This window comes from Alosa sapidissima, chromosome 2, assembly GCF_018492685.1.
Source record: "Alosa sapidissima isolate fAloSap1 chromosome 2, fAloSap1.pri, whole genome shotgun sequence".
Classification (NCBI taxonomy): Eukaryota; Metazoa; Chordata; class Actinopteri; order Clupeiformes; family Clupeidae; genus Alosa; species Alosa sapidissima.
The window spans coordinates 24,883,318-24,896,427 of record NC_055958.1 but is presented as its reverse complement, the minus strand read 5'-3'; the positions used below and the strand labels follow the sequence as shown (position 1 = coordinate 24,896,427).

Here is a 13,110-nt window from a genome sequence, read left to right as displayed (position 1 = left end):
GAGCGCTCCACAGATGGAAAATGCCTATGGAGCCCTAATGCGTTTGCTTGGTCGGGTGAGGCTGGTGGAGTATATGGGAAAGCAAGTATAAACTCCTGTGTGCTTGATAAGTGAGCCGGGGAGAAGGGGGAGGGGAGGGAGCAGCTCCACTGTGGATGTCCTGGGAGAGGGCCGGCCGGTGTGTGCTTATGGTCTCCAGTATTTGCCTTTTTTGGTCATACTAAAAATAGGCCCCAAAGTATCCAGGAAATCGCCCCCTGGCACTATTTGTTTCGAATTTGATTGCTGTCAAGAAACAACGTGCCGGGCGAAACTGCTTAATGCAAAAGGCTGAGTGGTTGCAGCGAAGAGGATATTTAATCTGAACCAATTAAACTTTAAGCTCTGGACGACTCTGTCATCAGTCATGCCAAACAACCCCCCCCCCCCCCCCCCATCCAATCCAATCCCCCCGCCCCCCTTCCCCCTTCGCACCCCCCTCCCCTCTTTCTGCCTCAGAGACCATCGTGCTCTCTCTCTGTGGAAATAAAAACATCCTTTTTCCAACACAAAACTATTTCAGCACTCGGTTCAATCCCACATACAGGAATCAGTGGTTCGTACGGAACACACAACACTGCTGGGTCTGATTTAGTGCAGCTCCATGTCAAAACTCAACAACAAATTAACTTTGCCGTGCAGACTGCAATAAAACTCAAACACATTGTGTCATTTGAAAAGAAAATACACACATACAATATGCATGGCAGTAACATCTGTTTAGAGAGCTACGGCCAACTGAGCAATTGTATTAGTTCTGATCAAAAAATATTACATTCGGTGGCTATAACCTAATTGGTACCATTTTGATTGTATTTTGAGATTATAATTATAGTTTGATTATAGTTTGAGATAAGGAATAGATATGGAGTCACAGAGAGGACAAAAAGCCTAAACCAGACTGGCCCTTGATCCTATAGAAGAAGGTCCATTAAATAATCAAAGGAGTTTTTTTTCTGACATACACTGCACCGTCGTGGTCTGGAGTGCTCCAAGAACTATAAGAGATTGTAGTCTTTTCATGTCTCCGAGAAGAATGTGTTAGAACTGTGGACAATGGAATGATAATAATGAAAGAACGGTCAAAGGACACTGACGGAAAAGAGTGAGAGAGGGGGTGAGAGAGATAGGAGAAGGAGGGAGACTTTTGCGTGAGGACATCTACAGCTGCCGCAACAGGGGGCACATAGGTAGCAAATCATCTGGCCCTGGGGAGACGATGCGTTTGTCCAAGGAGAGTGCAGAGTGATGCAGCAGAAAGCGTCTGGCCAGCGCTATAAAAATGATACAGTGCTCGGCACGTTCTTCTGCAGTGACGTCTGCCTCCTCCTCATCAATTTCCTGTTTTTGATTTCAAAAAGATACACAGCTGAACCACCGGGGTCTTTTGACATCGGGGCAATAAAAAGTTTCCAAGATGTCGTCCTATAGCGCTTGTGCAAACACACAACTTTATCACAGCCTGACCACAGGCGAGCTCTCGAGAATTAAGGACAGATGTGGGATGACATGCAAGTCAGCACATTTTTGTGTTGCTATCAATCCTGAGAGATGCTAACCTCACTAATACTGTGACCCAGACACAAACATGTCTTCAACATTCAACGTAAGCAACAGCACATTAACCGGGAGAAGAGGTGCCATTGTGAAGAGGGGCCATTGTCCTCCAGGAAGTGGACATTGGTACAATCCCTCTGTGGCTTTCTCTGGTCACAGCGCATGCTAGAAGCTCCTCATCGTCTGCCCTGCTGGAGCTGAGGGGCTTATCGGCTTACGGATGCGGTGATTCTGGAGCGGTGTACCCAAGGTGCGCTCAGTCAGCTGTGCTCTGCCGGGCCCCAGTGCTCCTCTCAAGCATTACTGGAGCTGTCAAAAATTTGTCCGACCAGAACCGACACTTTCAGCCAACGATACGCCACCCTTTAGCCCTCCAAAAACCCTTGCTCACCACAGCTACATCCAATTTTTGAGGGGACCTGACCTCCTATTCCAGTGTTTAGTCTGGTCTGTGTGGGACCACCACATTGCAAATGCTTGATCTGATCACAACAGCTTCATGTGCTAAGAGCTTTGCTACTACTCACTAAAGTAGCCACATTTTTATGTGTGCAAACTCTCAAGGCAATCTCTCAAGTGATTTGATGCTGTCATTCAAATTGATGGGCCTTCCATACTAAGGTCCAACAATGTGCTTAGAGATGGGGGGCCTGTTTAAGCGGTTTGGACACGGTTTGTCTGCGTATATGGGGCTGAAGGGACCTGGACTCCTGCAGAATTATGTTGAGTTGAGTAGGGGGCTGCAGCCTTACTGGGAGGGGGTAGGGGTGGGGAGGTAGAGTCCAGGGTTGCAGTGGGTTCAGCGTCGGTCATGCACCCAGATGGGCTGAGTGGACTCTGAACGCTGGACGGATCCCTGGCTGCTGAGAGGGCCTCCGGGTAAAAACGAAATAAATTCGGCCGGGGTTAGTGTTTCCCAGCAGGGATAAAGGAACTGCTTGTTTGTGTTGCATTAAGTATTTCACACGTTTCCCCATGCTTGTCATCTCCACCCAACTATTGGGGGGGGAGGGGGGGACTGTTTGGCTATCCACTTAGAATGTGTAATTAGATTTTGTGAAAGCTTTCAAAATGGCCTGAAATGTAAGACCTCTTTTCTGAACCCAGACACTTGTTGAAATTGAAGGCACATTTATTGCGAACCACAACAGAGACTCAAGCATTATTCAAAAATTCTGGCTTGGATCGCCATCGACTGTTTATTCCCCCTTGCGTGCACCATTCAGTATAAATTGAATTTGCTGTAAATGCATTAAGGCAAATCAAGCTGCTTAATAACCAGAAATCTGAGGTTCTGACAAAGGCCCCGTGACCTGATCAGTTGTGTTTAATAGCCATACATAGCCTGCATGGACAAAAGCAAATGTGCCAAATTTTTGACAAAGATGTATCTGCTGTAAATCCATGCTGTTGTGATGTTCAATGTGCATGACTAATCAAGCCTGTTTCTCATGTCAATCCTGGACCTGCTGCATTTGGTAAATACACCGTACCCCCCCCCCCCCCCCCACCCTAAGGTCCGGTTGGAAAAGGCTCGTTTGGATCAGGCACACATTCCAGCTGGAGGAGAGCATAACCGAAAGCTGGCAGGTTTTCTGCTGAAGTCCAAAGTATTGAGGCCAGCCTGCTCAATGAGCTGGCCCAGGACGCACGCCTTACAAGGAAGTCTGAGGAGAGGAGGGGTAGTGAGCAGAGCAGGGTAGCCATGCAGAAGGGCTTCCTCTCCTCTCCTCTCTCTTTACCTATTCTTCTCTTTTCCTCTCTCTCTCTCTCTCTCTCTCTCTCTCTCTCTCTGTCTTCCAAACATACCTCTACTAAGTGTCCAGTACAGTAAAACACCACTTAGTCAGCTCTTTCAAACATTTAAGTAGACAAAAGCGCTGGTGGCTGGGGTATAAACTGTGAAAGCTGGAGGAAGGGTAAACTAAACATGCTTTTTAGCTTTGCGTGGGACTTTTAAGTGAAGCTAAATCAGCTCCTCCAGAAAGGACAGGACAGGGCAAGGTTTGCTACAGGCATCCCAACATTAATGTACCCAACACTAAATCTCACATAAGAGGAATGCAGAAGGAAGTAAGACATAACTCATGAATATTTTCCTCTAGCACGGGAAGATTACTGTGATCTGAGCGGCAAACACCTCTTTTGCCCTAACCCCAAAAAGGAGCATAAATTTTACAGACGCTCCTTGTAAGGAGCTGCAAAACGCTGCTTTGCAGATAAAGTTTCAGGGCTGCAGTGTTGACATGGACACCAGTGTGAACCCTAAGCTTCTTCAGAGCGCGCACATGATACATGCTCCGTGTGCAGCCTCGGCGCAAGTGGTGAGGCCGCTGCAGATGGGACGGACAGACTTAATGAGCGTGTCTCAGGTCAGAACAATATTTTCCTTCTTGTTTGCGTGCTATAAAGAGCCGCTCACACAGAGGCCGGGTGGCGGCAGTGGGAAAGGCTCCGAGATCCCACGGCTCTCCTTTTTGGGACATGAGGAAGCGCATATTTTGGAAAACTCACTCTCTGTGGTAGGGGCGGAGGGCTTCTTGGTCTTCTTGTCAGCTGGTGAGGCATTTTTGTTCGAAGGATCTGGAGCAGAAAGAGACAACAGAGGGAGATACATGTGAGATATCTCGTGAAGTCATTATCCTTGGCCAAGAGGAATTTTACACACTGCAAATACAATGGCAAAAGCACACACTATTTTATGTACTGTGCATGCATTTAAACATATACTGCATGCAATCCTCTAGTACAATGGCTTGCTGTGACAGTGTGATGGCTAACAGGCCCGGCAAGTGACACATATATACTGTGTGAGATATACAATAAGGACTACTTCATAGGCTACAGTGCCACTATATTTCTTCTAAATCCAGCATTGAACTACAGGCCGGTCATATATTTTTGGCTCATAACAAACGCTACCGCAACACCATTAATGTCAGTTTAGTTTTACATGACCTAGTCCTACAGGCCCTGGAGTCTTGTCTCTTACAACGACTCCTGTCATGAATCTACCCTTCAAATGAGTTTTGGTCCCTAATGGGAAATGGGCTCTGTCACGGCCCAGGAACTGAAAATAGGCATTCAAGCATAATACAGAAACATGTATATTTGAATAAGCATGAATACCGTTGTCAAATACCAAAAAGAGGTCAATGTCTTTTGCACTCCATTGAAATATTTGGCACCAAATTATATGCTCTTTTAAGACATTTCCTAATGAATAAGAGGCTGTTTCATGCCACCAGGAGCAGTAGCCCTGCTTGTGTTTGTGAGGAGCAGGCCTGGGCAGGACGACGTGCTTGGCTCAGGGACGGGTAATTGTACGGCGGAGTGTAATTGCAGGAAGTTCCTGGCCTCGGGGCCTCTGGGGAGAGAACAGATACACTTGGGGCACTCACCGTCCACCAGCACCACGCAGGAGCACTCCGCCTTCCCGCCCGCGTTCTCCGCCCGGCATGTGTACTGGCCCTCGTCCTCCGGCAGGGCCTTGTTAATGGTCAGGGAACAGCGTCCTCCTACACAGACACACACACACACACGCTACAAAATGAGAAGCAACCCTTTCCTCTGCAGAAAAGTTTACTTAGGTTCCGAGGGGACAACTGTTGGGGCTTTGGCACGGCGAGATGCTAACAGTATGTTTATGGGAAGAGAGGAGTGTTTACAGATGCTACAGTTACACACAACTATGCATGGAACGAACAGCAGAAACTGAAAGTGGACAACAGACATCCAAAGTACAGACACAACACCTCTTGGGAGGCGGCATTGCACTCGCCATGCACATAGTGTAGTGTTGTGTAATGCATCTTGCAACACTTCTTCTGTGATGGGAGCCAAGATTTCCTTCACTTAGTTTGCTTTGTTTGAAAACTCAACGACTTGTCTCTCACGGAACTCATGTTCAAGCTTATGTATACTTACAAAGAAACACTATACACTATAAATATGCTGTACATTTCATAAGACACAACAGTGTGCCAAAGAGGAAGCAGTATATAATGTGAAAGCATCCTTTCCTTGTCGCCACCACTGCTGCCCTCTCATCCACTGTTTAATTATCTCTGGACTCTGAATGTCCACTATGTACAAACTATTATCCCAGATGACCAGAATGTCATAACAAGGCAAGCAGGGCTCTGCGAGGCCCCCTCTAAGCTGGTTCACCCATCAACACATGATCCAGGGCTGCCCCAGCAGAGCCAGTTACTGTAGCTGTGGATGCCTGTGAACCTGGCAGAGTGGTCCCCAGGAGAGCCCAACCAGGGAGTCCTCTATTTTTAACACCTCCTATTTATACCACAGCAATAACAAGTTGTAGATATGACACAGCGCTCGCTTTTATGGGGAGAACCATTACTTGCACAGAGGACAGAATAAAGTGGCCATGATGACAGGGCATCTTCATCAGTTGGGAGATCTGATTTTCCTCTGTTCATGGAAGCCACTACTGTCAGAAGCCACTAAGGAAGGGTAGGGAGTCGGCTAGGTTTTCAGGACTGAGGAACTTTGGAAGAGAGCTAAACTTAATGGAGCAACTTACTGTAGCTCTAGCATCAGGTCAACAAAACCTTCATAAGAATCATACCTTCTTGGATGTCTTAGTGGTCATAATTTCAAATTGTTGCAAATGTGATCGACACAATGTATAAAAAAAGCCGTAGTACTCACCCTCGTTGGCCAAAACAATGAATTTGGACGCCTTGATGGGTTTCCCCTCCAGAGTCCAAGTGATCGTGGCCGCGGGGATGCTGCTGACCTGACACTCCAGATGCAGCCGCTGGCCATCCAGCACGGTCAGGTCGCTGAGCTTCTTCATGAACACGGGTGTCTTGGCCATAATCCCTTCTCCTTCGTCCACGCAGTTGGATGCTGGGCTCTCACCGTTCTTCTCGATGCCGGTCGCCGGCTTCTTTCCCAGGACCCCTTTGTCCAGGGGCTTGGGGGGAGCAGCAGGCGGGGCCTTCTTGCCCAGAACTGACCTGAAGTCAACCTGCTGTGGGGCCTTGCCCTTGCGCTCGTCCTCTGACAGGGTCTTGGGCTGCACCTGTCCTTTCAGGTTGCCCCGGAAGTCCATTTGCTCCGCAGTGATCTCTTTCAGGTCCTCCTCGGACACGCTCTTGGTGTTGACCTTGCGGCCCAGCACTGTGCGGAAGTCCAGCTGCCGCGGCTCCAGCTGGCGGATCTCGTCCTCGCGGTGCTCCCGGGTCTCCACGCGCCGCTTCAGGAGTCCCTGCGTGCTGCTGCCGCCGCCGCTGGCCTCCTCCTCCTCCTCCTCCTCCTCCTCCTGATGCTGCTCCTGCTGCTGTCCCTGCTGCTGCTGCTGCTGCTGCTGTTGCTGTTGCTGTTGCTGTTGCTGCTGCTGTGCTGCTCTGGTGCTGCGGCTACTGCTGTGTCCCTCGCTTGCACCTCCTCCTCCTCCTCCTCCCCTGGCTTGCAATGTCCTGTCCACTCCTCCCACAGGCCCACCACCCTCTCTGCATCGGCACCCACCGGAAGAGGAGGAAAGCAAAGGAAAGCAAAGGAAAGGAAAGAAGAAGGGGGGGGGGGCAGAAAAAAAGAAAACACAGAAACAAAAACAAAACAAGAGGCGGTTAGAGAGACCTGAGTGGACGGGCCGGCACACACACACACACACACACACACACACACACACACACAGAGACCTAACTAGAGATGGAGAGGGGAGAGCACAGCTCAATTCAAAGGCACAGTTACATCACAGATGACTTCAGTAACCATATAAGGCAATTTGGTCTAAGTGGGGGCCCCAAGCTTTTTTTTTCCCCCCTTCAGAACAATGGCACATCTGGAGGAGGTAGTGTCAACAATTTATTTGGTTAGATTCGGGGATTAGTCTGACTTAGAGCCAGGATCTGGGGGCAGGAGGTGCATTAAAAATAACTCCCAGCTCAGGCACTCTTCACTTGAGGACCTACTCTCTCTGAGACTCTCCCGGGGAGCTCCCCTCGGTGACCAGCAGGCTGGCGACACAACTGCAATCTCCCACTTTGTTCCTGCAGGACAACAGAAAACCAGATTGTTCAGAAAACATGTCAGTCATTGTTTTAGACCTATGGCACATTATAGACAATTGACATGACTGATTGTCTGATCCTAATTTTGAAAATCTTAAAAAGGTGACCAATGCACAATGAGATAATTTTATGTAAACTATTGCAAGTCTTATATAAACAGAGAAACAATTTGGATTTATTTGGATTTGTCTTTGTATTCTTACTTCAGGTAGATCTCATAGTCCCCGGCATGATGAAGCCTCACTTTCCTGATGAGCAAGGAGACCACATCCTCCTTCTGCAGGATGTCAAAGTCCGCCCCTGCTGACACCTCCTGGCCATCCTTCATCCACACGTACTCAGGGAAAGGGTCCCCCGCAATGGCACAGGACAGCAGGATGTGCTGACCGAGGCTGGCTGTCATGGACTTGGGCTTGGTGATGAACCAGGGCTGGACACCGTCCTGAGGCTCTAAAGCACCCACACAACACAGAACAGAACAGGCTATGAGGAAGACTGCCACAAGAAAATGACCATCATTAAGAGAGCTCAGTAATCACAGAGGCTTTTGGCCACAGCCCATCACAGTACCTGAGTCAATAAACAAACACAGTATCAGCTAATCAGCATGCATGCATTAGGGCGGTAGTGGTAGGTACCGGCCAGGGACTGAAGAGAGTGGACATGTGTACCTTGCACAGTGAGAGAAGCCTCGGAGCGCGCCTCTCCCACCTCATTCCACACCTCACAGGTGTATTTGCCCGTGTCTTCAGGGAACACCTCCTGGATGAACAGAGTGCATTCGCCCCCCTTCCGCTCGAAATGGAAGTCCTCGGACTCCTGGATTTCCTTGCCATTGTGAAGCCACACCACCTCTGGTGGAGGGTTGCCTAGGAAATGGTATAGGTGAAGGGCATTCAATTAGTTAAAGAGTTCAGTGTCAGTCCAGTCAAGATGTTAAGAAGGATGATTTTACACGTACATATGACAAATGCCAAGCTACTATTGAGGCAAACATCAACACCTACAGTTGTATTAAAGCTATCAAAGACTATTTTACTATGTGAACTGACATTTTAGGGTCCCAAGGAAATTAAGAGACCAAGGAACAGATGTGACATCTCCCACTGACACACACCACACACACACACACACACACACACACACACACACACACACACACACACACACACACACACACACACACACACACACACACACACACACACAGACACACACACACAGGAAGTCTGGGAGATTATATAATAATCTGAGAGGAATCATGCCCTCAGGTCACTCACTGGGAGGAAACGAGAGCACACAGTGAGAGTGCTCCACAACATCTCATCTCCAGAGGCCTCAGAGGAAATACCACTCAGCAAAGCAAACAGACTCTTTAGAACAAAAGCCACAGGTCTTAGCGTCCCAGTTTAGGAGATGGCGGTCAGTGACAGTTAGCATCAGATGCTACGTAGAGAGAGCCGCCTACCTGCCACCTCCACGGACATGATCACCTGGCTGCCGTCCATCACCTTCAGGTCCTTCAGGCCTCTCAGGAACACCGGTGCGGACGGTCTACTTGGGTCAACCGCTTTAGTAGCTTTAGTCCTTTTGACACTTGGCTTCTCTGAAATTGAACAAATGGTCAGTCAACTTGTGGTAAAGACAAAATAACTCACTTAGTTCGAATACAACTGTGGGCTGAGGTCAGAGTGACCGATGCAGAAGTGAAGTGGAAAGCATAGGCATCCATTTCTCCCACTGTGTCCTTTTTCCGGTCACAGTGATTATTCTTATTATCATAACCATCAACATTAATTACTGAAATGTCACAAGAAGTACACAGAGTGGAGTGGGTAAATGGGGTGTGATTTATTTCTGGCACATCAGATACAGGAATATACAGTGTACACATGTCCTCCCTGAGGGCGCGTCCCCAGAGACCGCCTCTATCAGATGGGAAAGACTCGGACGTTTCCAACATCAAAATATCAGCTGGCCACCATCTCATACAGTATGGGGAAACTAATGCATTCACCATGCCACGGGACTACAGTGGGTAAACTCGATCTCCTCTCTCTCTCTCTCTCTTTCTCTCTCTCGCTCTCTCTTTCTCTTTTCTCTCTCATGCTTCCCCCCCTCCAGGATAGTGTGCCATCGAACAGTTACAGAAGATTTAGTTTATTTTCTCTGGCAACCCACTCCCAGTGCACGTCCAATGCATAAACAAGTGTCCAGGAGAGGACACATAACATGCCGTAATGTCATAAGCAGCCCTCCGTGTTATTGTCTTTGGGAAAACACACAGTGTAATACCATCCTCAGAGCAGCGTTCTGGTGAGGCGCATGGACAGTGTCTCGGCGGCCATTAAGACATTACAGCAGTCAGGCTGCCCAAGTGTGACCTGATGCAGTGAGCCATAAGCATGCATCCACTGAGCCAGAAATCATTCCGAGAGGGTCAAATCACATTAAAGCTGCACTTAGTGACCCCTAGCAGACTCTCGTTTTGATTTCATAGAATCTTAATTGTTAATGACACTGAATGAGCTTTGCGCCAATGACTTTTTGGCCTATTTATGCTGGAGAAGACGGCACAAGATATTTTGGGAGTTCAGAGTTTGGATCCACAACCTACATACTTCCTTTGAATGCAACCTCAGCATGAGTTCTTTCAATCAGACCCAACTACAACAGTGAAAAGGCTATGTTTTTAGCATTGTGTGACATGCTCAGTGTGCAAGTGCTAGGGCAATCTTCTCCAAGGCAGTACTCCATGCCTTTGAAGGGAAAAGGTGGCACTCGTTCCAAGTTTACTGACTCATAGAAGCGTGAAAATTAATCGACTCGGGATGAAACTGAATATAAACTCACTGTCAAGTTCATTCTGAAACAGAAACACATTCCCAGATCTTCCCCGAGGTATCATAACTGTTAAGATGATACCAGAAAACAGGAGATGGAAACCAGACTCAAAAAAACTATAATGAATAAATTTCTCATCCCTGGCATTCTTGAAAGCTTTCATGATTACTTTTTTATCCAGGCTAAAAAAAGGAGGCTATTTCTTCTTCACAGTGGAAACCACCACTGTGTGTGTGTGTGTGTGTGGTGGGTGTGTGTGTGTGTGTGTGTGTGTGAGAGTGAGAGAGAGAGAAAGAGACCGGGAGGCTTGTCCAGTTTGAGCTCTCCATGTATGGTACACCGTTCTGTGCCACTGCTCCAGGTCCCCCCCCCCCCCCCCCACAAGACCCTTTTGGACAGGGCTGGGGGGCTGCCATAAACTCTGGCCCATCCCATCGTCTGTATACATTGCCCAAATGCCACGGAGGGGGTGTGTGTGTGTGTGTGGGAGGGGGGGGGGGGGGATTATTGGACATCGAGCAGCTCCAGCTCGCTCCCATCACCGCTGCTTAGACAGCTGAGCTCCAGTGTAGCCTCTCAGACCTTTCCTCTCCTCTCACTTTCAGAAGAGTTTACTCAGTACAGGCACGGCCATTATGATCATGCATGCACCCATGCTTTCCTAAAAGCACCCAGCAGCCCACTTCAAGACCACACTCAGAGTCATGAAAAACATGCTATAAAATAGAAGAGACAATAGTACGTTTTTAACTTCAAATATTTGTTTCTTTATTTGTTCAATGTTTACATATCCTCTTCTCTGTCTCTTGTACTGTATGTAGGAGAGCCTGCAGAGTGCAGACTGGCTTGGTGGTGGTGTGTGTGGGAAACTGATGGTATTTCGCATTTTTACCCACTCAGAACTGAACCTTTGCACCGACAGACGAGATGCACGCAGGAATGCAGAAAGCAGATGTTTCCTTTAATGCTACAGTACTGTACGTCTAGGCCTAAAATAACCAGCCTACGAAAAAAGAGAACTGGCATTCACTTATCAGAGATTATCAAAATGGAGACATCTTTTGCTTATTTAAATGGTCCACTTGAGATTTCCTGAGACAATAAGCCCTGATTCTTTCACATGAGCAATGGTAAGATGCAGTTTGGCCAAGAAGGTAGCTGACAGTCCTTTAAAAATAGGCATAGAGAGAGAGATGGATGACCATTTGATATGAAAACATGCTGGGGATGTTCAAGTCCTATGGTCCTCTCCTTCTTTTTGGACATTTTTATGGCAGTGGGATAATTTTAGCACAGAGGGGGGACTTTTTTCCATGTCTTAAAATAGGCAGAAAGGTACAGCAGAGAAAGTGCTCAGTGTGCTGTGGAGTCAGAAGCTAACAAATGTGACACGACCCAAACCCCCAGAGCTGCTTACTGCATCCATTTGCAGTAAGCAGAATATAAATGCAGAATGCAGGGAGGTCTCTTTAAATTGTTTTTAAAAAAACCTGACATGGCCGAATGGAGTTCCTGACTGTTGGAATGGATGGGACGTTAGAGGGAGAGAAACTCTGCACACAAAGCGAGAGGAGAGGAGAGTGTAAGAACAGCGGCCCACCTTTGACCAGTACGATGGCGGAGCATTCGGTTCGCCCGTGCTCATTCTCAGCCACACAAAAGTAGGAACCGGCGTCGTCTGGCAGTGCCCCGTGCACCGTGAGCTGAGCCTGGCCCCTCTCGAATGCGGTCTGGGCATGCTGGCATGGCTTATCTGGAAGGAGAGAGAGAAGGGGAGACCTTCACACTTTATCACACGAACACAAGTGATGCTTAGGAATACATGTTGGAGTAATAAGATATGAAGGATATAAATGTGCCTGCATTGGCAATGGAAGAAACAAATAATAATGCATTCTGAGTTCTGAGTATATATCAATATGTTGAAAGAGGGCTCCAAACCGTGTAATCCCATAAATCATGGCATGGAATATACTACAGTATGTGTAAATAAGGTGCTGACAGGCTGTTATAGAGATAACATTTTGACCCTGATATCCAGTGATCCTCTGTCACTATCTGCTGAAGCCAATGGCCTCTGTGAGGTCATCCATCCCAAGAAGGGCATATTCAAATCCATGTCAACTTTTATTTGTTGAGCTCATGGAGATTTCATAATCATCCAGCTCTGCACAACGATGTCTGCTTTTCAGGCAAAGCACTCGCCAAGTCTGGCTGGGTGTTAGATTTCACAAGGGAGCAATGCACAATATTCCTTTATATGGGTTCCTGGGGCTTGCATTTGGACTTGACACTGTGATAGCTCACACTGCTGGTTCCAGCAGTAAAGAGTTTCAACAGCCCGGTGCCTCTATCCCAGACGTGCAGGGTCATGGGATCCATTCCTGTTTTCGTACAGTAGTACACATTAAAAACTCTCGTTCCACTGCTTGTGGCCAACAGATCGCATCAGCCTTTTTTTTTAGACATCTGGGCTTCCTGTTCACCGCAACACAAAGGTATAAAACATGTTGTGGAAACTATGAGTAATCCTTTACCTAGAAGGGCCCCTGTCCCTGTTTTCTCTGATAGAGAATTGATAAGAGGCTAAAGAATGTTTGGAGAGCTTTCAGCTTAATATTGTCAACAT

The 13,110-nt window shown here is 47.7% G+C and overlaps 1 protein-coding gene across 3 annotated transcripts in view; it reads right to left on the bottom strand.

Annotated features, from left to right (window-relative positions):
* The window catches only part of mylka (myosin, light chain kinase a), a 45,876-nt gene that overhangs the window by 11,340 nt on the left and 21,426 nt on the right, over positions 1-13,110 (bottom strand). For all 3 annotated transcript variants that reach the window (XM_042079913.1, XM_042079921.1, XM_042079905.1), the window contains exons 11-18: positions 12,082-12,234; positions 9,106-9,243; positions 8,309-8,506; positions 7,841-8,087; positions 7,539-7,616; positions 6,271-7,076; positions 4,998-5,114; positions 4,111-4,179 (exon numbers count right to left, since the gene is read on the bottom strand). In XM_042079913.1, coding sequence (XP_041935847.1) covers positions 4,111-4,179; positions 4,998-5,114; positions 6,271-7,076; positions 7,539-7,616; positions 7,841-8,087; positions 8,309-8,506; positions 9,106-9,243; positions 12,082-12,234 — 1,806 coding nt within the window. The remainder of the gene's footprint in view (positions 1-4,110; positions 4,180-4,997; positions 5,115-6,270; positions 7,077-7,538; positions 7,617-7,840; positions 8,088-8,308; positions 8,507-9,105; positions 9,244-12,081; positions 12,235-13,110) is intronic.